The sequence below is a fragment of the Callionymus lyra genome, chromosome 13 (genome assembly GCF_982586985.1).
Source record: "Callionymus lyra chromosome 13, fCalLyr1.hap1.1, whole genome shotgun sequence".
Lineage (NCBI taxonomy): Eukaryota > Metazoa > Chordata > Actinopteri > Syngnathiformes > Callionymidae > Callionymus > Callionymus lyra.
This window is the reverse complement of record NC_141830.1, coordinates 24,162,069-24,185,268: the sequence shown is the minus strand read 5'-3', so window position 1 is coordinate 24,185,268 and position 23,200 is coordinate 24,162,069. Positions and strand designations below refer to the sequence as shown.

Here is a 23,200-nt window from a genome sequence, read left to right as displayed (position 1 = left end):
ACACATATGCTATTACCAACACTTACCAAGCAGATTTTGAGTTGTTAACATTGTGACTTTTATAGGAATTATAACGTAAACTAACACGCAGACATACAGAGGTTGATTGAGAACTTTGGTTTATACAGCCTAATGTTAAATCAAATTAGATTTGGCCTACAGGAATGATATCACACTCGTATCAAACTTTTATGTCCTATAAAAAATCAGCTGGAAACTCTTCATGGACGTTGACTGTTAATTGTTTGAAGCTGTAAAAGTTTGACTCCCTGCTCCAGTTCAAGATTTTTTTCTGTGTGATTATAGCTGCAGAAATGACCTACAAACCTTTTAGTATCACGCCGTACTGTTGTGCTGGACATGTTTTGTGTCTTTACACAGAAAAGACTTTGTGTCTGCTGAGTTGTATTAAGTGACTGTGAAATTTACACAAGCGAAATGAGACGAGAGAAGTTTACTCTCTGTCTTCTCAAACTGTAAATAAAAACACAAACTATGTTCACACTCAAGTTGACATACAAATTATTATTGACACACAAGTTCTCATTTATTTCGAAAGGGATGTTTCTATAAAAATATAATCCATTTTTTTTGGATGGATTATTTCAATGACTTTCAGGTTGTAACAGGAAGCCGAATTCTTCTGGTCTTGTCATGTGGTGCATCAGATCCATTGTGTTCTTGTCATGTGGTGTGAGGCCGTGACTCCTGCAGACATGGGACATTTAAAAGTGGTCTAAGCCTAGGGTTTACTGTAGTTTCATGAACAACGGTTTAAAGCTTCAATTTCTTTCAGAGAAATCTTCTCCCTGATACAAAATACAACCCCAAAAGTAAGTTTATAGAATAGTATAATCCCCACCCCAAAAAAAAAAATTAATTTAAAAAATACAAAATAAAATAAAACGAAGAACTAATCCAACCACAGTATTTCTATCACTAATTAACTATTAATGAAATAGTAAAAATATTCATAAAATAATTTGTGAGACCGTACCAAACTCCATTGACAAATTAACCGTTTTAAGACAATTTCAAGGTATGTGTGGGTGTAAAGGAAGTACTTGTCAAGACTTTGACTCCAGAATAATAAAACTGTTTTTTTTTTTAAATCCGGTGCTTATTGGAGTTTAAAAAAACGTAATTATTAAATAAATGTAATTAAAAAATATTACATCGGAATTCATCGCAAATGTATTTTATTTCAAAGCATGTTCGATGGTATTGATTCGGTATTTGTATTAATGTGAATATTTGTATTTTGTATAATTGTTAAATGTTTTGATTACATAAGGCATGTTGCTCGTTGAGTAACACGCCGGTTGTGCGGCTAAGCTAACAGAGCTAACGGGACATCCTCGAGGTTGTAGTTCCTGAACTTCGATGGTCTCCTCCTCCTTCTCTTCCGCTTCTTCTTCTATAAGACTGCGGCACATGTGCCGTCACTTCTACAACCACTGGATGGGTGAGATGGCTTCCAAAAGTGTCATGCCGAAGCCAGAGGAGGCGCTTCCTGGACGTAGCGAGCCGTTGAAGGTGTCCGGTGAGTGGATCCATCCAGCGTCATGTCGGAGCAAGTGTCTGCGAGTCATCCCTGTAGCAGGAGTTCTTAATGTTTCACACTTATTTTAGTATTTATTTGACCCAGATTACACGAGAATGAACGTGTATTTATTATTTAACGGAACGTGTGTACCAACGTTTAAAGTGGTTCACGTGTTCCAAATATATTTAAGTTATTTGCTGGACTAGTTTATTTACTTTTGGAGGGGGATTAGAATTGAAGATTGTGAGAATGTAAAATAATAGCTATTATTATTATTATTACTACAATAATAATAATAATAATAATAATAACGTGTTGTGATTTATAGTGCGAAAGTTTTACATCATGGAATTCACTGTTATTAAGTCACTGGAGGAAACTCATTTTGTAAACCAAAAAACAAACAAAACAAGAATGTATAAATTGCCTCTCACCACAAAAGAGTGTAAAACGGATAAAACCGGAGTCCGTTTCCGTCGCTCCAACACGACGTCACGTCCGGGTCTTAATACTTTGCTTTATGGAGAGAAAAGGTCAAAATGCAGAGTGTACGGGTCTTTTATTCGCCGCTTCAAGTCAAACAAAGATACAACTTTACGATCGAAAGGACTCGCTCTTTGCCGGCAGCTCTACAGGTCAATAGCTCCGGGAAAGACGGTCTTGGGTTATGGGTCGTCTCTACATTTAAGGGAAAGTTTCCTGTCCAGGGGGTCGCCTATTCCGGGGCAGTGGTTATTTTATGTTAACTCCTGTTTCGAGTCACCTGGAGAGTAACTTCCTTCCTTGCCTGTTGTGTGGGCAAGTTCCTTAGTCTTCCAGCCCTCTTTTGGGTGTGTTCCATGTTGCCCTTTTGTTTCACGTCCACAGGTGTGAACAGAGCAGACAGACAGTCCTTCATTAAATCGCTGAATAATCTCTAGTCTGTTTCAAAGTACCCTTGACACAATGTATATCAGTATGAAAGTGAAATGTTGGTTGTGAATGTGTATTTAAACGTTTAAGTTCTTAGATGAGGCTAGTATTTTATACTCTATATTTTGATCATCTTTTTAGCATTAATTTAACTTATGGCGTATACGTATAGTGTAGAATCATTTCCAATCTAACAACTCCCCCTGTGACCTGTAAAGGCCACGTCATAAACAAAAAGGTCCAATTTTCTAAGTAAATGGTTGTTCCGCAGCAATATTTTATCATTACTTTATTATTATATTATCTAATATTATCATTTTCCCAATAACATATTATTATCATGTACCTGCACACGCTATATGTATAACCGAAAATATAATCGTCTGTTATGTTAAAACATTTTAAAACGGTGACACAAGGTTTGGCCTTATTTAGAAGTGGTCTTTCATCATTCTTTCATGTTTCTCATTAGTCCAGTCCATCAGCATTATCGTTGTCATCATCATAATTTGCTGTTGGTCCGATTGTTCCTCTTTGGTTGTTGGTATGATTGTTCTTCACCAGTCAGTCCGACTGTTCTTCCTCGTAGTCTAGCTGGTCTTCTTCGTCCATGATCCAATTCCAGGCGTGTAGAGGAAAAAAACGATCCCAGAAATCAGTCTTCTTCAATCTTCTCCGAGTCCATCTTCTTGAACCTACACACAAACAACCTTCATTCAGGAGTAGCTCTGACCAAAAAAAGTTTTTTATTAATGTAATAGAATTGGGTAATTTCCCCATGTACTTATCCGCTTGTTTCTTCTGATGGGGAATGTGGTTGATGCTTCTGAGTGCGTTTACTCATCCAGGTCAGAAAATCCTGCGTCCACTGATTTTGACCCTGGTTGGAGAGAGTAATACACACGTCCGCTGCCCTCTGCCTGTTATCTGGCAGTATGAGTCGACCACAATACATGTTCTTTTACCCCATTTGTTTTGTTGTTCGTGTTTATTTTGTATTTTTATTATTTCCATATTGGTTCTTTACATTTTTTATAATTTTTTTTTATTTCTACTTTTAATATATATTTTATTTCTCCTTTAGTTTATTTTAAATCTAGATCAGTTTTAGTTTTAATCTAAATGAGCTAATTTTTTATTGTTAGTGTAGTTTAAGTTTTAAGGTTCATTCTTAGTTTTTGTTTGCTTATTTTTTCATTTTTCTTTTTTTTTTCACTTTGATTTACCCGGGCCGTCCCCTATTTAGGACATAAAACCAGGAATCCCCAAATTAGGAACATCACTTTCATCAATACTGTTCACTGTTCATTCATTGCTCATTCCATTCATTCCATTCATACATCAATTTCCCCTCGAGGACACATAACATCTTTTGATGTTACCTGTCCTTTGGGTTACTGTTGTCTGATCATCTCAAAGATCACCTTGATCCAACTCCCCCTGTTTAACTACACCGTCTCTGCTGTAGTCCCTCTTGTGGAACCTGTGAGAGTCTTAAGATGTTATTTTACCAGGTTTTCTTTAAATGATGGTGTGACTGTTCTGCACTGGTGTTGGTGCCACCCCCTGCTGTGTCACATTCCAGGTATCTCCACCTGAATGCTAATTTAAACCTGGATCCTTCATGACCTTTGTTAGGTCATTTTTAAGGCTTCCTTTGTCTCCTTCAACTGTAAAAGGAGAACTAGACATATTCGTTAAATACAAGAAAAACATACAACTTTTCTTTCTGCAAAATTGAAACTGGGGTGTTATGTTGTCTGACCTCACCTGTGCTGAACTTTGGAAATCATTCCTTTACCATTGAATTAAAACCTACATCTATTTTATATGAAACCTTTCAAGTCATTTTTCAAATGAATGTCACCACTATTTATTTATGTTGCTAAGACTTGTTTTAACTGTCCTCACAACACAACTCGCTCCAGCCTCTGTGCAGCTGATTTAAAACATCTCCTGTCCTGTAATTACACAACTTAACACATTCAGTTAGTAATCGCCATGAAATTGAATTCCTTCGTCTTGATGATTATTTATCTGTTGTTTTTAGCTTTTCTTTCTGCAATCACTAGTTTGATGAGGGCTGAGGATTCATATCAGGTAGGGGCAGTAGATGCTGGCCCCTTCTACTCGGCTTGCGGAACTGTTGTCCTGCATGACTACTGAAAAATCTACATCCCCTTTTTATTTTAAGAGATTTGTAATGTGCTGGGATCTGTGGGTAGAAAGGACATTCATTTCTCCAGTGACCTGGTTGTCCACATGAAAAGCAGCAGTCGTTGCCTGGTGTGAAATACTGTTGGGCTGCAGCCATTTGCTGCCGCTGTTCAGCTTCCAAATCTTTGTGCATGCATGACATCAGTTCATTCACATCCACCTTTGTAGGGAACACCTTTCTCATGGCCTTAAATATTCGTTTTGCATGAGGAGAAAAAAGTGCCTGATATGGCTCCCTACAAGTTCCTGCTTTTTCCTCTATTTTTAACAAATTATCAAAACCCACACATGCTGTAACAATTTGTCTCCAATCTCCAATAGCCAATACAATTCCTGTCATATTGTTGCAAAAAACATTAATCCACGGACCTGCTCCCCTTTCCAAAGGAGGAAGTTTTTCTTTCAGACATTGTACATTCATCATAGTTGCTGAGACGTAATCAGTATAATCCCTCTTTCTTCTACTCTTCATCACTAGAGGAAACTGTCCATGAGGTCCTGTTCCCAATCCATCTAGTCTCCCTTTCTCACCTTTTCTAGTTTTAACTTTATGTTTAGAGGGTGTCAGTGGCGTGCCTGGGGCAAGTCTATAATTACAATGATTGTCTTGTTCCTCATTCTTACTGTTGCTTCTTTCCTGTCATTTTTCTTTTTAAATTTTTCTGATTTGTCATCTACCTCCTCACACAGCTGCTCTATAGTTCCAAGTGTACTTGTCATGGCTGCACTCACATCTTTATCGACTTTTTCTTGTCTTATTGCTATTTCAAATATGTTAAGTGTTTTTTCTGCTGAGTCTAACAGATCTCTTGTGAGAATGTCTTGCCTGTGTGTTATTATTGCTACATTATCTATAATCTCTTTTAAATTCATCATTTTTGTTTTATCTATTTCATTACCATCTTGATCCATCATCAGCTGCCCTCCTGTAACATTGAACACTGGTGTCTGGGTGTTCACTTTCTCTTTCATTACCATTTTTTGCAATCTATCAGACAACATTTGTGAGTTTACATTTTGGTTTCCACCTTCTAGGTAAGGTGGTGGTGAATCAGTTTTTTCAGTTACATTATTTTCATCAACAACTTCCTTTTTAACAGCTTTCACTGGTGCCATCACTTCAGTATTTAACTTTATCATTTTCACCATTTCCATAATCACAAAAAATCTGTCTCTATCAGTTTTAGTTTTTTCTAACAAAGCCAGTCTGTATTTTTCACTAAACAACCTGCTTGTTTTTCTCCTCCTAATGACTTCAAGTTCAAGATTAATATTTTTCACATTTCCACCAAGAATATCTTCTTCAGGCATACGCATGCCCCAATCAGGCAGATTTCCAACCTTCCTTTGCTCTTTAGCCCATTTATACCAGTTTTTCACAACATTTTTCCGATCCAACGGAGCAATTTTTTCCACATAAGAACTTACAGAGCGAAACAATACAGCACCACATGATCCTATTCCACAAGACTGCCATTTTAACCACAGTTCAGATAAATCCATTTCTTATTTTTATTTATTTTGTTTTTCCTTATTTTTAATTAATTTTTATTTTATTTATTTTTACACCAATTGTTCGTCTCCCTCACTATATGAGAACTGTCACGCTTGAATACCTATATTATAATCCCAAACTTTATTATGACATGACAATCAAACAAAGTTATTTTTACCCTTATTTTTTTTAAAAAAAACTCATAGAACTTACAAGAAAAAACTATTTTTTAAACCAATAGAAACTGAAGAATTTCTTTCCACAAAACTTGAAAAAACACGTATTAGCATTAACGTCGCATTCAGTCAAGAAAGTCGTTATTTTTTTTATCACAATATAGGTACTCACTATGCAACCAACGTAACATAAGAAACAACAAAAGTATTTCAACCCTTGTCAAAAAACTTGCGGCATCAATCCTCGCAAGAAAATGCTTTTTAAAACAAAAAACACGCTTGAATACTTACATTATAATGACCAAAAATCTATTAAAAAAAAACTTGTAATATGAAATTCACAAGCAAAAAACGCTTTTTTCAACCAATAGAAGTCCACGGCAGTTGACCGTAAAACTACTTTTATAAATAACTCGATTAAGACCAAGTAAGCCGTTTTTTTCCCTCTTTCAAAAATAAACTCGCAGCATAAAACTTACAAGAAAAAAAACTCTTTTTTAACCAATAGAAATTCAAGAAAGCTTATCTATAAATTTCTTCCCACAAAACTTAAAAAAACACACATAAGCGTTAACGTTGTATTTAATCAAGAAAGTGTTTTTATTTTTTATCATAATATAAGTACTCACTAGACAGCGTAACCATACCCAGATTATTTAACCAAGAAAAGCCCTTTTTTTTAAAACATTCCGTTCGTACTCTCGGGGGTTAAGCATCTCTAAAAGGGTGAATTAAATGCCTTGAAAACGTGCTAATAGAGATATATTTGTCACTCGACAGAATCCCCGGCCAATTTTGTTCTGTCTGTGATTACTTTATGTGCCGAGAATCGTAACAGAAAACCAAAACCAAAACAACAAGTTATATGTTCGTTTGCTTTACAAGCGGAATCAACGCACAACCCATCCACTCACACAGCTTCGGACATCGATCAACTCAGCCAGACGAAACTAAATGCAGAAATCAAATAAAAGGCTTTCTGCTTACCTTATCTTTGTCCCGTTCGTCCGGCTGAGAAAAAACTTCAGTCAGTCGCCATTCCTCTTTCCAAGAATCTCCAAAACAAATCCGCGTCACGGCACCATTTAAAACGGATAAAACCGGAGTCCGTTTCCGTCGCTCCAACACGACGTCACCTCCGGGTCTTAATACTTTGCTTTATGGAGAAAAAAGGATCAATTCAGAGTGTACGGTCGTTTATTCACCGCTTCAAAACAAACAAACATAGAAACTTTTACGATCGATCGGACTCGCTCTTTGCCGGCAGCTGTACAGGTCAATAGCTCCGGGAAAGACGGTCTTGGGTTATGGGTCGTCTCTTCATTTAAGGGATAGTTTCCTGTCGCGGTGGGGTCGCCTATTCCGGGGCAGTGGTTCTTTTATGTTAACTCCTGTTTCGAGTCACCTGGAGAGTAACTTCCTTCCTTGCCTGTTGTGTGGGCAAGTTCCTTTGTCTTCCAGCCCCCCTCTTTTGGGTGTGTTCCATGTTGCCCTTTTGTTTCACGCCCACAGGTGTGAACAGAGCAGACAGACAGTCCTTCATTAAATCGCTGAATAATCTCTGGTCTGTTTCAAACTACCCTTGAGACAGTGTATATCAGTATGAAAGTGAAATGTTGGTTGTGAATGTGTATTTAAACGTTTAAGCTCTTAGATGAGGCTAGTATTTTATACTCTATATTTTGATCATCTTTTTAGCATTAATTTAACTTATGGCGTATACGTATAGTGTAGAATCATTTCCAATCTAACAAGTGGATTAAGAGATGCGGAAAATATATTGAAATTAATACTCTATATCTTCAAATCTACACTATTAAAACCACAAGGTGTCCCTCTGCGGTTTTTAAAAGAAAAATAAGCCTCTGTGAAGTGATCAAAAGGTGACTTTAAAAACGATATTTTAAACTTTAAAGTTATTACTTCCAAGAAGAAAACACAAACATTTGGTTTAATTTAAGTTTGGAACAAAAAACAAGAATGGTTGAAAATATAAAACCTGTTCTCTTAACTAAGTTCCATGTATGCAATTAAAACGTTTTTTTTCATCAGTTAAGGATTAAATTGCTGAAACAAATAAAAAAAAGTATTCTTATTTAAGTCTTGAAAATGTATTTTGATTCAAATCATTGTTGACGCCCAGTCATGTTTGGATTTATTTTTTCTTAAAGTAGGATTTAAAGATGTAAAATAACGTTGCACTTCAGAGTAGGTCTGAACAATCTCACCAAAAAGTATGTTGTTGTGATCTTTCCCAGAGAATATTGCGATTTAGATTCACTAATTATTTTCGAGTCAAAATTAAGTTCAGTTTAACACTTAATAAAAATGACTACTCCACCTGTAACACCTGAAGAAGAGGTAAGAATGCACATGAGTTCGGTGGACCTGCTTCAGTTCTGCTTTCTGTGCCGAGTCACAGTTCTAAGATACAAGAGTCGCCAACTGAGCCGAGTTTCCTGTGTGTAAACAGAGCGGTGGCAGTTTTATGTTGGCAATCAGGGCAGTTGGCATCAGGCGGTGCCCCCTTGAGGACAAGCGTGGCACCAGAGACTTGGCACAAGATGAATGGATCTGCATTGGCAGTGAACTAAGACACGACACACACATATTGAGTCATTAGCAGCTCGTGCAAGTTGATTTCCCAGAAGATCTGGTGCTGAAGTCGGTGTCGGTGGATGAAGTCGTCCTGGTGTAGCTGCTGCTGGAGCTTCTTCTCTGGCTGTTCAACCCAAACATGAGACTCGTTTTTAAGATGCTTGTGAGGATTTCTTGCCTCATATCTCATCCTCAAAGTTAGTTTGTGTCCACTGGAGTGGAGCTTGATGGGGTCAACAAACACGTCTCTTCTTTGTCACCACTAGTTAACATTATTCTGATCGCTAGTTAGTGCCGGACCTTTGCTGCTCACATGAAGATTTAGAATTCTTGGAAAGACATGTGGCAAACAAACACACACATACACACACGCATGCATACACACATGCACACACACGCTTACACACGCATACACATACCCACAAACAAACAAACACACATGCACCCATGCACACACACGCACACACACAGAGACACACACATACATGCACATGTGCAAACACACAGACATGCACACACACACGCATACACACACAAATGCATGTATGCAAACACACACATACACACACAAACTTGCATACACACACCCTGCATTCAAAATACACACACCCACATCCACACTCAAACATACATAAATATGTACACACAAGTCACAAGATTTGTCTTATTTTAAAAGGAAACCATCTTTGCTGCTTCTTTGACAGTTAATCTCAGCTCACCAGTAAACAACAATAATAATAACCCAAATATGTAATTTTAATCTATATAATTTTCTTATATAGGAAGTAAAATCTGCAGTCAACTATGATTTGGACAATCTTTGATTTGATCCACACAGAAGAGTTCTTGGGCCACTTCTTTTTTTGATTTGAAGGTGTGTACTCTCCTCTAGGCAGGTCTCGGATCTTCAGCCCGCCATTGTTAATTCTGTTTCCACGACGACACCAGCCGCTGAATGAAAGGTTTTGGGTCTAGTGCCGCCGCTCCATCCGCTCTTTGTTCACACAATGTTGCGATAACTTTGATGGGCGAGCGGAAGCTGAGAGACGCATGAGGGTCTGAAGATGCAGAGAAATACATGTTTATATTTAAAGTTCAACAGATTGTTGTTGTGATGTCTATTGTACTCATCAGAGCTGTGATTGATCAATCATCGAGGTTTGTCACTACACATCATCAATCTCAGAAGTCTCCACCTCCAAGGGACTTGTTGTGTAAACAAAGCGGGCGTGATTACAGCTGGCTGGAGTAGGAGTTAAGCCATTATTACGGCATAATGGACCCCGCTCTCGTAACCTCTCGTTTGCCCAAATTTCATAACTTCATAAAGAAATAACTTCAAAACATGGTCATGATGAGGGACTTACTGCATCTTGGAGAAGAAGACTTTTCAAACATGTGAGTGAGTCAGGAATGTTGGAGTTTAGACATTAGTTGCTCTTTAAATTTAAACATTTCTGTTCTGTGTCTTTCCATGTTGCTCAGTGTTGACCCTGTTTGTTTAAAAATAACTTTTTACAAAACTTAAATTTGATAGAAAATACCTCTTAAATCTATGAGCACATAAGAACAATTATTCATCTAAAAATAGAAAAAATACTTTTAAGAAATTTTTTTTTTTGTTTGTTTTATATAATTTATTCTTCAAACTTCTAATGAAAATACACATTTTAAGTGTAATACTAATGTGTTTTTAAAACGAAAAGCTTTAAAATGTTGAAGTAAATGTTTCACCTCCTCTTTTCTTCTTCTGGGATAATGTTGCACTTCCTCGTCATCCTTTGATTTAATGACTTTTGTGTCCATCCCTCTCTTTCTCTCACTAATGGCTCCCATTTATTGATCACTAGCTACACTCGTGGACGTCGTGACTGTAACCAGATTAAAGCTGCCGTTTATAACGCCAGGTGATGCGAGTCGGAGTCTTCCGGTCGACCAACATTCCTACCCGTCGTCAGCATCCACATGTTTCCCTCTGATAAACCACAGAGAGTAATTCAATCTCCACAAACCTACAGTGGTGTCGGGGAGAAGCTGAGACGACTGGAGCCGTCCGGAGGCGTCGCATTGCCTCGCGACAACATTCCAAAGGGAAAGTCGCAGGTCAATTACGGACGATTATCTGATCCTATCAGAGCGCCTCGATCGATCGACGCTCTAATCTTGTTTTGTTAAATTGTCAAAGAGCCGAGTCATTATGAGGGCGAAGATAACGCCATGTTGCTGGTGATAGAAATGATGATGATGATGATGATGATGATGATGGCAATCAGCTGATGGAGGAATTCCGGAGACCAAGAGGGAGCGATGGGAGGGGTGGATTTAATTGCAGTGCTGTTGAGGGACGTGTGTGTGTGTGTGTGTGTGTGTGTGTGTGTGTGTGTAGCTGCAGTGGTTCATTCATCACTGTCAGGTCTCGGGCTGAACCCTGGTGAGGCCAGACTCTGATAATGTTTACAGTGCGAGGAGACAAACCATCATCATATTACGACCGCGCCCACTCTTCGCCCATTAGCTGTCTTCGCTATAATAGCTTTACACTTTCTCTACCAGCCAATACATTATGACCACCTGCCATGATGTTTTTTTTATTGCTGAACAGGGTTCCGGGGGGTATATATAATTTTAGTTTTGTGATTACGTTTCTTTTATTTTTACTATACCAGTCATTGTATTTTCTGACCCTGACAATATTTCATAGAATCAACTTATACCACATACAGCTCTTCATATTAAGATGAAATTAGATACATTTATTGATATTAATTAATTTAATACGTTTGGATTTTGAACTGTAACAAATAAAACACTGAAATAACTAGGGTTGTAAGAAAATATCGATATAACGATATATATTAAGCTATTTTCCCCCCAGTACTGCATCGATATTTGTTTAAAAAAAAAGTATTTTTACCTTTGACATTTTAATTCATATTTATTTTAATGTTTATATTTGAATAGTGTTTAACCGATCGACAATCATTAAATGTTTACATTTACAAGTCAGTATTGTAAAATTCCTACTTAATTAATTGATTAATTAATTTGTGTGCTGCAATTCAACCTCCGGCCACTAGTTAGCAACATTCTTAGTTTCCTTTGTGCCAAAGTAACAACAAAACTGGCAAAATGGCAGCAATGAGTGAAAAAGAAAGGATACACCAGCTCCAGCAGCCTTTTAAAGTTGATGTTTGGACTCATTTTTGCTTGAAAACAAAGCAGGACAGTAGCGACGTCGCTAAGAGTCATTAGATCTATAGTATGAAATCATGTGGACCAGCTCGTCTTCCTCCACAACCATCTTGAGTTAATGATTATATTATTATTATTATATATATATTATATCAGATAATTATCAATATTAATTGCATATGTAAACATATGTTTTGCATGTTTTAAAATAAGCGAAGAAGTTAAGTGGTCTCTGTCCGTTTTTGTTTCTGCCGCCCCCTACTGTAAAGTCAGTGTAAGTGTTTCTTCTTTTTTTTCCTTTTTTTTTTTTTTAAATCTCAGCCATTTAAAAAAAACATTCAGTTTAATCGCTTTGACGTTTTGGGATGAAAAAAAAAGCCCATGCCCGTTTTAAACATAACCTTTGTGTCTCATTGAAAAAACAAGTTTCAGTTCAGGAATCCTTCAAGTCCTGCCAGAGCAGATAAAAACTCTGTTTGTTTATTAATTTCTGTATTGTTATTACTGTATTACTTAGTAAACCTTCAAAACTCACTGTAATGATGAATAACTGAAGATATCGACACACACTTTATTTTTTCTTGAACTAAAATGTCATGAAATGAAAATCAGAATATTACGTCTCCTCAGAGAAAGAGTTTTCAGCAAAGCAACAACGTTTGTGATGAGAAGGACTCGGAGATGAAACACAGAGCTCAGCGCTGATTGGCTGATTCTGGGACAGTCCTTCCTGCCGCCTCTGAAATAGAGCAGCACTGATCTGTGTGTGACGAACCAGTCTCTTACGGGCACACACACACACACACACCCTCCACACACACACACGCACCCCCCCACCCCCCACACACACACACACACACACACACACACACATGGCTATTCAGATCTCTCTCGGGGACGAAACTAAAGCTTCCATGTCGAATTCTGACTTATTTGGATAGTCCATGAATCATTTAATCAACACACTCTTTGCTCCGTTTTGATTCGTCGAAACACAGAGACGGAGGTTCAGTTGCCTAGAAGGTCTCCGGGAGGTTTTCCTAAGTCGACGCCAACACGAGAACCTTCCCTCACTCCCGAACAAAACCCCAACATACTTGAACCCCTCCATCTAAGCAAGATCTCCCAAGGACAGTTGTAGTTCACGACACAAAATGATGGGTTTCCAAGTCAATATCTTGAGGCCACATAACTAAAAAACGTGATTTTTGTTTTAAAGAATCAACCTCCTCTCTCTCCTTTTAACCAAGAAAATTCTGGAACGAAAGGTTCCATGTGAGAAGGCCTTCATCGTCCCTACTTTAACATGCTCGTGGGCACGCAGACGTTCACTCATCAGTATTCTATCTGGATTTATTGTCTTTCCCTGGTGACATTTACATTTAAATTGTTTATCTGTGTGTGTCTGACACGCGTGCAGGACCACGGTAGAGGTCTCGGGGTAGCAGATCCATCTCCGTCTTCTCTTTAATTCCTCTTGAAAGTGTATAGAAAGACAGAAGACCATTAGTCTTTGAATGTATTCTTAATGTCTCCCATTAAAAGTGTCGCCGAAATCTATTTTTTAATGCTAAAACTACATTATATACTGGAAAATAATGCAATAAAATGTGATTCAATGAATTAATTTAGAAATGCAAATTGTAATAAATAGATAAAACAAATAATAATAAATAAAAATAATAATAAAATAAAAGATAGTCGTAAATATAGTCGATGTAATGTAATTAGAAGCAAAAATAACACGAATAGAAAAATATGATGTGAGTGTAATCAAATATTTCAAATGTTTAACAATAAAGAGTATAATATACTGTTTATTTAAAACATAAACATATCTCGTAAATGTAAACAATTGTCATTAAATAAAATAATAACAACCAGGAAAATATACTTTGATCGAATAATCAAACAAAAATGTTTCCATAACCTTCGCAGGAAGTCGAAAAATAAATTCTCCGTCAGATGTGTGTGTGTGTTTATGATCTGCCGTCGCACAACTGACCGTCTCCTGCCTCAGGTTTAATCGCTCCAGCGGCGATGAAAGCAAATATTTGTGTCGACGGACAGATTGATCGTTGTGTTGTGACGGACGGGCTCGTAATAGATCGTTTGCAGGTGAAACTCTGCAGATCAATCAGAGTTATTGTTAAGTGCTGCCCTTCTCAGAGTTCTGATTGGAAGTACACACAGACACCCCCCCCCCCCACACACACACACATACTCCCATATATCCATCTGGCAAACTGGCCTGCGGGGTGTGTGTGTGTGTGTGTGTGTGTGTGTGTGTGTGTGTGTGTGTGTGTGTGTGTGTGTGTGTGTGTGTGTGTGTGTGTGTGTGTGTGTGTGTGTGTGTGTGTGTGTGTGTGTGTGTGTGTGTGTGTGTGTGTGTGTGTGTGTGTGTGTGTGTGTGTGTGTGTGTGTGTGTGAAGATGGGGAGGACAGAAGGCTGATTGCTCCAGATGTTGGGAATGCTCTCATTTTCTTTTCCACCCGTTTTCCATTTATCCTCATACACTTCCCGCCGCCACATGTAGACACACAAACATTCTTACACACAAACGCACACTCTTGCGTGCTAACAGTAGCATGTGTTAGCTCAGATGTGTGCCTCTGATTAAAGTGAATGCAGCTGCTGTTTGAAATAAGAGTGAGTGGAAAATCTCACGTGTCTCTTTCTGTCTTGTAGCTAAACATGACGCTAACGGAAACACCACCGTCCCGCCTTTCCCGGACGGAACCCAGATCGTTTCCTTCGGTACGTAACTTCACGCATCGCTGTTCCAGATGTTTCCCCCCCCCCGGTCCGTTCTGACTGCTGTCCCTGCAGGAATGGGTTGCTTCTGGGGGGCCGAGCGACTCCTGTGGAGGCAGAAAGGCGTTTTCTCCACCCAGGTGGGCTACTGTGGAGGGTACACCCCGAACCCCACCTACAAGGAGGTCTGCACAGGTAAACCACACGACTCTGTCAATCATGGAGGTCATTAGTATCTAATGTGTGTTGACGCCATCTTTGAAGTGCAAAAGAGCGAGTTCTGGCCCCTGATACCTTCACGCCATTTTGTTTTACTGCGTGACTGATTCGTTAAGCAGTGGAGCCTCACGGAGTAATACTACAAAGCCATGCAAAGTAATACTACATAGTCTCGCGGAGTAGTAATGCAAAGCCCTGTGGCATTATAATATGAATCCTCACGGAGTAAAACTACAATGCCTTGTAGAGTTATAACACAGAGTGTCACAGAGTAATACTACAAAGCCTTGTAGAGTAATAACACAGACAGTCGCGGAGTAACCTGAAGCTTCACGGAGTAATACTACAAAGCCTCTTGGAGTAATACCACAGAGCCTGGCAAATTAATACTGCAAAGCCTTGAGGAGTAATACTACGAAGCCTCATGGAGTAATACCACAGAGCGTCCAGAGTAATACGAAGCTTCACGGAGTAATACCACAGAGCCTCTCAGAGTAATACGTCAAAGTCTTGCGGAGTAATACCACAGAACCTCTCAGAGTAATACTACAAAGTCTTGCGGAGTAATACCACAGAGCCTCAGAGAGTAATATCACAGAGCCTCTCGGAGTAATACTACGAAGCCTCGTAGAGTAATACCACAGAGCCGCAACGAGTAATATTACGAAGCCTCGTAATGCGGCTTCAGAGCAAACAAAAGTCTCACAATATAATATTTTGATGACGTATACTACATAAAATCAGAATTAATTCATAACAGGCAAACTGTTGGCTTTAGATGAAATTAAATTATCATTGCTCTTTATAGTCGGAAAAATACCGTTCTCAGATCTGCTGTTTGTCAAAGTAAATACATATGTTTTTTTATGTAGCCACTAGTGTGACTAATTCAATTACCAGCTCTCTTACACATGCTGTGTTAAACCATCAAACCATTGATGCAAACTTTTGACCAGGTTTAACGATTTACAAACTCCACAATAAAAGTCCTGTAAAAGAAACTTGTATGTCAGACGTTCTTTCTTCTGTGAGAAGATTCCAGAATCGTTGGTAGCTTCACTGTGACATCATGGGTGTCTGGAGGTGCTCCAGCTGCGGCACACAATCATCAAACACGCTAATCCGGTTTGTGTTCGATCAAACGTGTCCAGATGAATGGATTCCTGTCGATCGGCGTTAATGTGATATTCCAGCTGCTGCGTCTGTTCCCGCCAACACGTTATTAAAAAAGTAATAAGATGAACATAACGCAGGACCGAATTGAACCAGATGAGACGTCCACGGTGCTTCGTTGTCGGTGTTGAAACTTCGGTGAGTCACATGACCATACTTTGTATCTTTGTCTGCAGGCCTGACTGGACATGCCGAAGTGGTGCGAGTGGTTTTCCAGCCGGACAAGATCAGCTTCGGAGACCTGCTGAAGGTGTTCTGGGAGAACCACGACCCGACACACGGTGCGAGCTCATTAGCTACTTGTGACCTTTGCATGTGTTGTCACCGCTCAATTAGTTCCTGTTGTTCGGTGGGAGTTAAACAGGGACGGCCGACCTTAACTTCCTGTGCACCTTCAAAACAAAGGCACACAGGAAGTAGCGATATTGATGATTATCAGAATATAAAGTTTTATTAATTGGATTTAAATGTAATAACAGATTAAATACAAGTTAATGTTAACAATAGTTATGTTTTGAGTTGTTTTAGAGAGTTATTATGGCGATGAACACCTGAATTAAAAAAAAAAGGAAATTAAATAATTGTTACACAGTTATAGGTGAAAAGGAGAAATGATTGTCCTTAAAAATTAAAAGGTTAAATGGTGACTTTTCACTTGATTATTTGAACCTTTATTTAAACTTACAAAGTCAACATTGCACACAAGATGGTATCCTTCAAAACAACCTTCTCCATAACAGCGACTTGGACAACTACCATAATGCTTTGCCGCCCAGCTGCAACCCTAATACAATATCATGTGTGTTAAATACAACATTTATGAAAGAGCCAGACTGTGAAAGGTGAACCAGGATATTGAAAATGTTAGGGTCTAACGTGTGTGTGTGTGTGTTTGTGTGTTTGTTTGTGCAGGGATGCGTCAGGGAAACGACGTTGGAACGCCGTACCGCTCCGTCATCTACACGTCCACACAGGAGCAGCTGGAGGAAGCTCTGCAGTCTCGGGATCAGTACCAGAAGGTTGGTGTCGGGTTCTGAAGATGTTTCAAACACGTTATTTAATGTGGTCCTCAGAGACTCCACATACACACAGGAAGTTGAAAATGGTACTCGTCCCTACTCTGTACCAATAACTAGATCAGCTTAGTATGATTGAGCTGCTTTTATACGATGAAGAAAAGTCTGAAACTTTCTTCTCCTTCCATCCCATCATCCCACCAACTGGGACTGTCACCATGGAAACTGCTTCTCCTCCGCTCGACAACATTCCTCTTGTCTTTTTTGCCTTTACCGGTCCAGACATTAGAGGGTCTCTGTGAGGGGGGCGGAGTGAGACTCTAGTGGAGGCAAGAGATCTGCACTCTGGCTCAGGAACATTCTTGCTTTTGTGTATTTTCGCTTATGTGTGTGTACCTGTGTTTGTGTGTGTATTTGAGTGTGTGTTTCTGTGTGAGCAGTTGGCCTAAAGCAAACGCACACTCTCGAACCATCTGGGTGGTAAATCTGTTCTGCACTAAAATTGCTTCAGTCACACACACGTGTACATACACTTACACACATGCACACAAACATACACGCACAAGTAAGTAAGTTAACGTGACATTTGTTTGGTTGCTCACGCAATACAGCCTCAATCATTCATGTGTTATTTCTCTAAAAACTTAAGTTTCTCTGATCCAGACGAGATGTAAACTTAGTCTAGGATTAGCACGAGTATTTGAATTATGAAAAATGTACACATGCACAACACACAAACATACACACACTCTCACAGAAAAATGTACACATGCACAACACACAAACATACACACACTCTCACAGAAAAATGTACACATGCACAACACACAAACATACACACACTCTCACAGAAAAATGTACCACATGCACAACACAGAAACATACACACACTCACACACAGAGAAATGTCGCACAAACATACTCTTACCCACAAATGTACACTCACACACACAAACATACTCTTTTACCCACAAATTTCAGACTCGCATATACAAACATACACACTCTCACCCACAAATGTACACACATAAACATACAAACTCTCAGCCACAAATGTACACACACACATAAACATACACACTCTCACCCACAAATGTACAAACATAAACATACACACTCTCACCCACAAATGTACACACATAAACATACACACTCTCACCAACAAACGAGATGTAAACTAAGGATCAGTGTTTGAATGTGTGAGATCAGACTCGCTGCACGAGAAGATCAGACGTCTCCTCACTGTCTTCTCGTGAAGCGATTGCTCAGGTCTGCAGCCTTCATTAACTGCATTAGCAGGTGGAAGTGTGTGTCTGTGTGTGTGTGTGTGTGTGAGTTGTGCTCTCCCAGCGGGTGGCGCCTGGATCTGTGTGTTCCCTTTGTTCGGGCGTCTCTTTGTCCTTCACGTTGTCCCGACTTCCCTCCACTTATCAGTGCGCCTCACGTTCCTCGCCGCAACAATCCAGGTATTTGCATTCCAAATGAGCAATCTCCTGCGCCGACATGTAAATGAGTCAATATGCATTTATGGATGGAGGCAAACAAAAGGAAGGAAGAGGCGGGTGGAGATGCCTCCACAGCAGGAACGCGGACACTGCAGCCATTTTGTTTCAGTCATATTTCAGCTGCCATATTTCCACTCGCGCACGAATGGATATGAAGCTCCTGAATGGATATGAAGCTCCTGAATGCATCACTCCAGCCTCAAGGAATGATCACGTCCCACATTCTTAAATCCACACTGAGTCTGCAGATCTTCAAACATGTGTGAGATAGTGACACTGATCTTAAATAAGTCACTGTATGTAAGTCATGTGTATTTGTGAGTCCATTTAGAAAAGTAATTTATTGTGTGTATCATTCATTTGCTCATCAATCATGGAGATCACAGTCCTCCCATGTGCAGCTTGTGTGTGTGTGCGTGTGTGTAGGTGTGTGTATGTGTGTGTCATCAGCAAGTGTGCAGACATTTGTGTCATTTGTGACATGTGTGTCAACACTATTTGGTGTAGATGCATATTTGTGATTCACAACATAGGCACAAGTTTTACTTCAGATACAATTGCGAATTGACACGCACAAATGTACACACACGCACAACACACTCTCACCCACAAATGTACACACACATAAACGTATACACTCTCACCCACAAATGTACACACACGCACAACACACTCTCACCCACAAATGTACACACATATAAACATACACACTCTCACCCACAAATGTACACACACATAAACATACCCACTCTCACCCACAATTTTACACACACGCACAACACACTCTCACACACAAATGTACACACACATAAACATATACACTCTCACCCACAAATGTACACACACGCACAACACACTCTCACCCACAAATGTACACACACATAAACATATACACTCTCACCAACAAATGTACACACACGCACAACACACTCTCACCCACAAATGTACACACACATAAACATACCCACTCTCACCCACAAATGTACACACACGCACAACACACTCTCACCCACAAATGTACAAACACATAAACATACCCACTCTCACCCACAAATGTACACACACGCACAACACACTCTCACCCACAAATGTACAAACACATAAACATACCCACCCTCACCCACAAATGTACACACACATAAACATACACACTCTCACCCACAAATGTACACACGCATAAACATACCCACTCTCACCCACAAATGTACACACACGCACAACACACTCTCACCCACAAATGTACAAACACATAAACATACCCACCCTCACCCACAAATGTACACACACATAAACATACCCACTCTCACCCACAAATGTACACACACATAAACATACACACTCTCACCCACAAATGTACACACACATAAACATACCCACTTTCACCCACAAATGTACACACACATAAACATACCCACTCTCACCCACAAAACTACACACACATAAACATACACACTCTCACCCACAAATGTACACATGCACAACACACTCTCACCCACAAATGTACACACACATAAACATACCCACTCTCACCCACAAATGTACACACACGCACAACACACTCTCACCCACAAATGTACACACACATAAACATACCCACTCTCACCCACAAATGTACACACACGCACAACACACTCTCACCCACAAATGTACAAACACATAAACATACCCACTCTCACCCACAAATTTTCACACACAGAAACATACACACTCTCACCCACAAATGTACACACACGCACAACACACTCTCACCCACAAATGTACAAACACATAAACATACCCACTCTCACCCACAAATGTTCACACACATAAACATACCCACTCTCACCCACAAATGTTCACACACATAAACATACACACTCTCACCCACAAATGTACACACACGCACAACACACTCTCACCCACAAATGTACAAACACATAAACATACCCACTCTCACCCACAAATGTTCACACACATAAACATACACACTCTCACCCACAAATGTTCACACACATAAACATACACACTCTCACCCACAAATGTACACACACGCACAACACACTCTCACCCACAAATGTACAAACACATAAACATACCCACTCTCACCCACAAATGTTCACACACATAAACATACACACTCTCACCCACACATGTACACACACGCACAACACACTCTCACACACAAATGTACACACACATAAACGTATACACTCTCACCCACAAATGTACACACACGCACAACACACTCTCACCCACAAATGTTCACACACATAAACATACACACTCTCACCCACAAATGTACACACACGCACAACACACTCTCACCCACAAATGTACACACACATAAACATACACACTCTCACCAACAAATGTACACACATATAAACATACACACTCTCACCCACAAATGTTCACACACATAAACATACACACTCTCACCCACAAATGTACACACATGCACAACACACTCTCACCCACAAATGTTCACACACATAAACATACACACTCTCACCCACAAATGTACACACATGCACAACACACTCTCACCCACAAATGTACAAACACATAAACATACCCACTCTCACCCACAAATGTTCACACACATAAACATACACACTCTCACCCACAAATGTACACACACGCACAACACACTCTCACACACAAATGTACACACACATAAACGTATACACTCTCACCCACAAATGTACACACACGCACAACACACTCTTACCCACAAATGTACACACACATAAACATACACACTCACCAACAAATGTACACACATATAAACATACACACTCTCACCCACAAATGTACACACACATAAACATACCCACTCTCACCCACAATTTTACACACACGCACAACACACTCTCACACACAAATGTACACACACATAAACATATACACTCTCACCCACAAATGTACACACACGCACAACACACTCTCACCCACAAATGTACACACACATAAACATATACACTCTCACCCACAAATGTACACACACGCACAACACACTCTCACCCACAAATGTACACACACATAAACATATACACTCTCACCCACAAATGTACACACACGCACAACACACTCTCACCCACAAATGTACACACTCTCATCCACAAATGTACACTCACAACACACTCTCACCCACAAATGTATACACACATAAACATAAAACTCTCATCCACAAATGTACACTCACAACACACTCTCACCCACAAATGTATACACACATAAACATAAAACTCTCACCCACAAATGTACACATGCAAAACTCATGCACAACACACAAACATACACACTTTCACCCACAAACATACACACACAAACATACACTCTCAAACACAAATGCACACAAACAAACACATGCTCACCCACAAAGATACACACACAAACATACACTCTCAAACACTCTTCTGAAAAGGAATATAACAGAGGAACATAAATGTTACAAACTGGACCAGAACAAATGAGGAAAACTTCAGAAAAGCTCTTGAGTTTATTTTAGAGCAACATCGTGAGCAGATTTGTCATCTTCACCACCTGCTGTTCTGTGTCCAGGTTCTGACCGCAGGAGGTTTCGGTAAAATCACCACAGAGATCGAAGAAACCAAAACGTTCTACTACGCCGAGGACTACCACCAGCAGTACCTGAACAAAAACCCGGACGGGTACTGCGGACTGGCTGGCACCGGAGTCTCCTGCCCCATCGGGCTCAAGTCAAAGAAGTAGTGGCACGAGTTCTCCTGCAGACTCTGGGAAGTTGAACTGAAGTACAGACGACCTGCCGGTTTATTAGCTTTGAAGGCTGATTGTTTAGTTTAGGAGAGATTTATCTTTCATCAGATTTATCTTCAGAAAAACACACATATATTTGTAATTGTATATATATTTACAATTACAAAAGTTTAACCTTCACTGTAATGCGTTTTTACAGTTTAAACATCCTTTTAGAATGTTTAACTTTAATGCATTGGAGTGTTTAAATGAAATATAAACATTTTTTTTTACATTTTTTTTATTATATTTAGATCATACGAAAAATATTTTTGGTATGTTTAGTTTGGAATTTTAAAGGAAGTACAGGTTTATTTTATCTGCTGTTTTTAAATAGTGAATCACTGCGACCGCACACACATTTTGTTTTCATAATTCATCTGTTAAAACCACGTTATATTAAACTCAAATTAAAGTGAATTTGTTTATTTTTCTTTCTGTGTTACATCTGTCACTGCTCTCACCTTTCTTTCACAATAAAAGCTTTGACGAGGAGAGGTTAAGACGACATTGTTGTCCGTTAGAGGCGGCTGGTGAATAATATTCTATATATAACATAGTAAGTAAGAAAGTAATTTTTATTTGTATAGCGCTTTTCTAGACCAGGGTCACAAAGCGCTTAAACAATCAAAACAAT

General features: G+C 39.2%; 1 protein-coding gene and 1 long non-coding RNA gene across 2 annotated transcripts; one reads left to right on the top strand and one right to left on the bottom strand.

Moving 5' to 3' along the window:
- Positions 1-1,342: 1,342 nt before the first annotated feature.
- Positions 1,343-22,983, top strand: msraa (methionine sulfoxide reductase Aa). Its single transcript, XM_087806475.1, has 6 exons — positions 1,343-1,543; positions 14,826-14,894; positions 14,967-15,086; positions 16,460-16,564; positions 17,196-17,302; positions 22,348-22,983. Exons 1-6 carry the CDS (start codon positions 1,384-1,386, stop codon positions 22,516-22,518), a joined length of 732 nt encoding a protein of 243 aa, XP_087662601.1. The 5' UTR covers positions 1,343-1,383; the 3' UTR covers positions 22,519-22,983.
- LOC148067873 (uncharacterized) lies at positions 2,089-8,852 on the bottom strand. The gene is made up of 2 exons (XR_015713242.1): positions 8,688-8,852; positions 2,089-7,502 (listed from the first exon to the last, which is right to left on the bottom strand). It is a non-coding gene; the product is annotated as an uncharacterized LOC148067873 (long non-coding RNA).
- Positions 22,984-23,200: the final 217 nt, after the last annotated feature.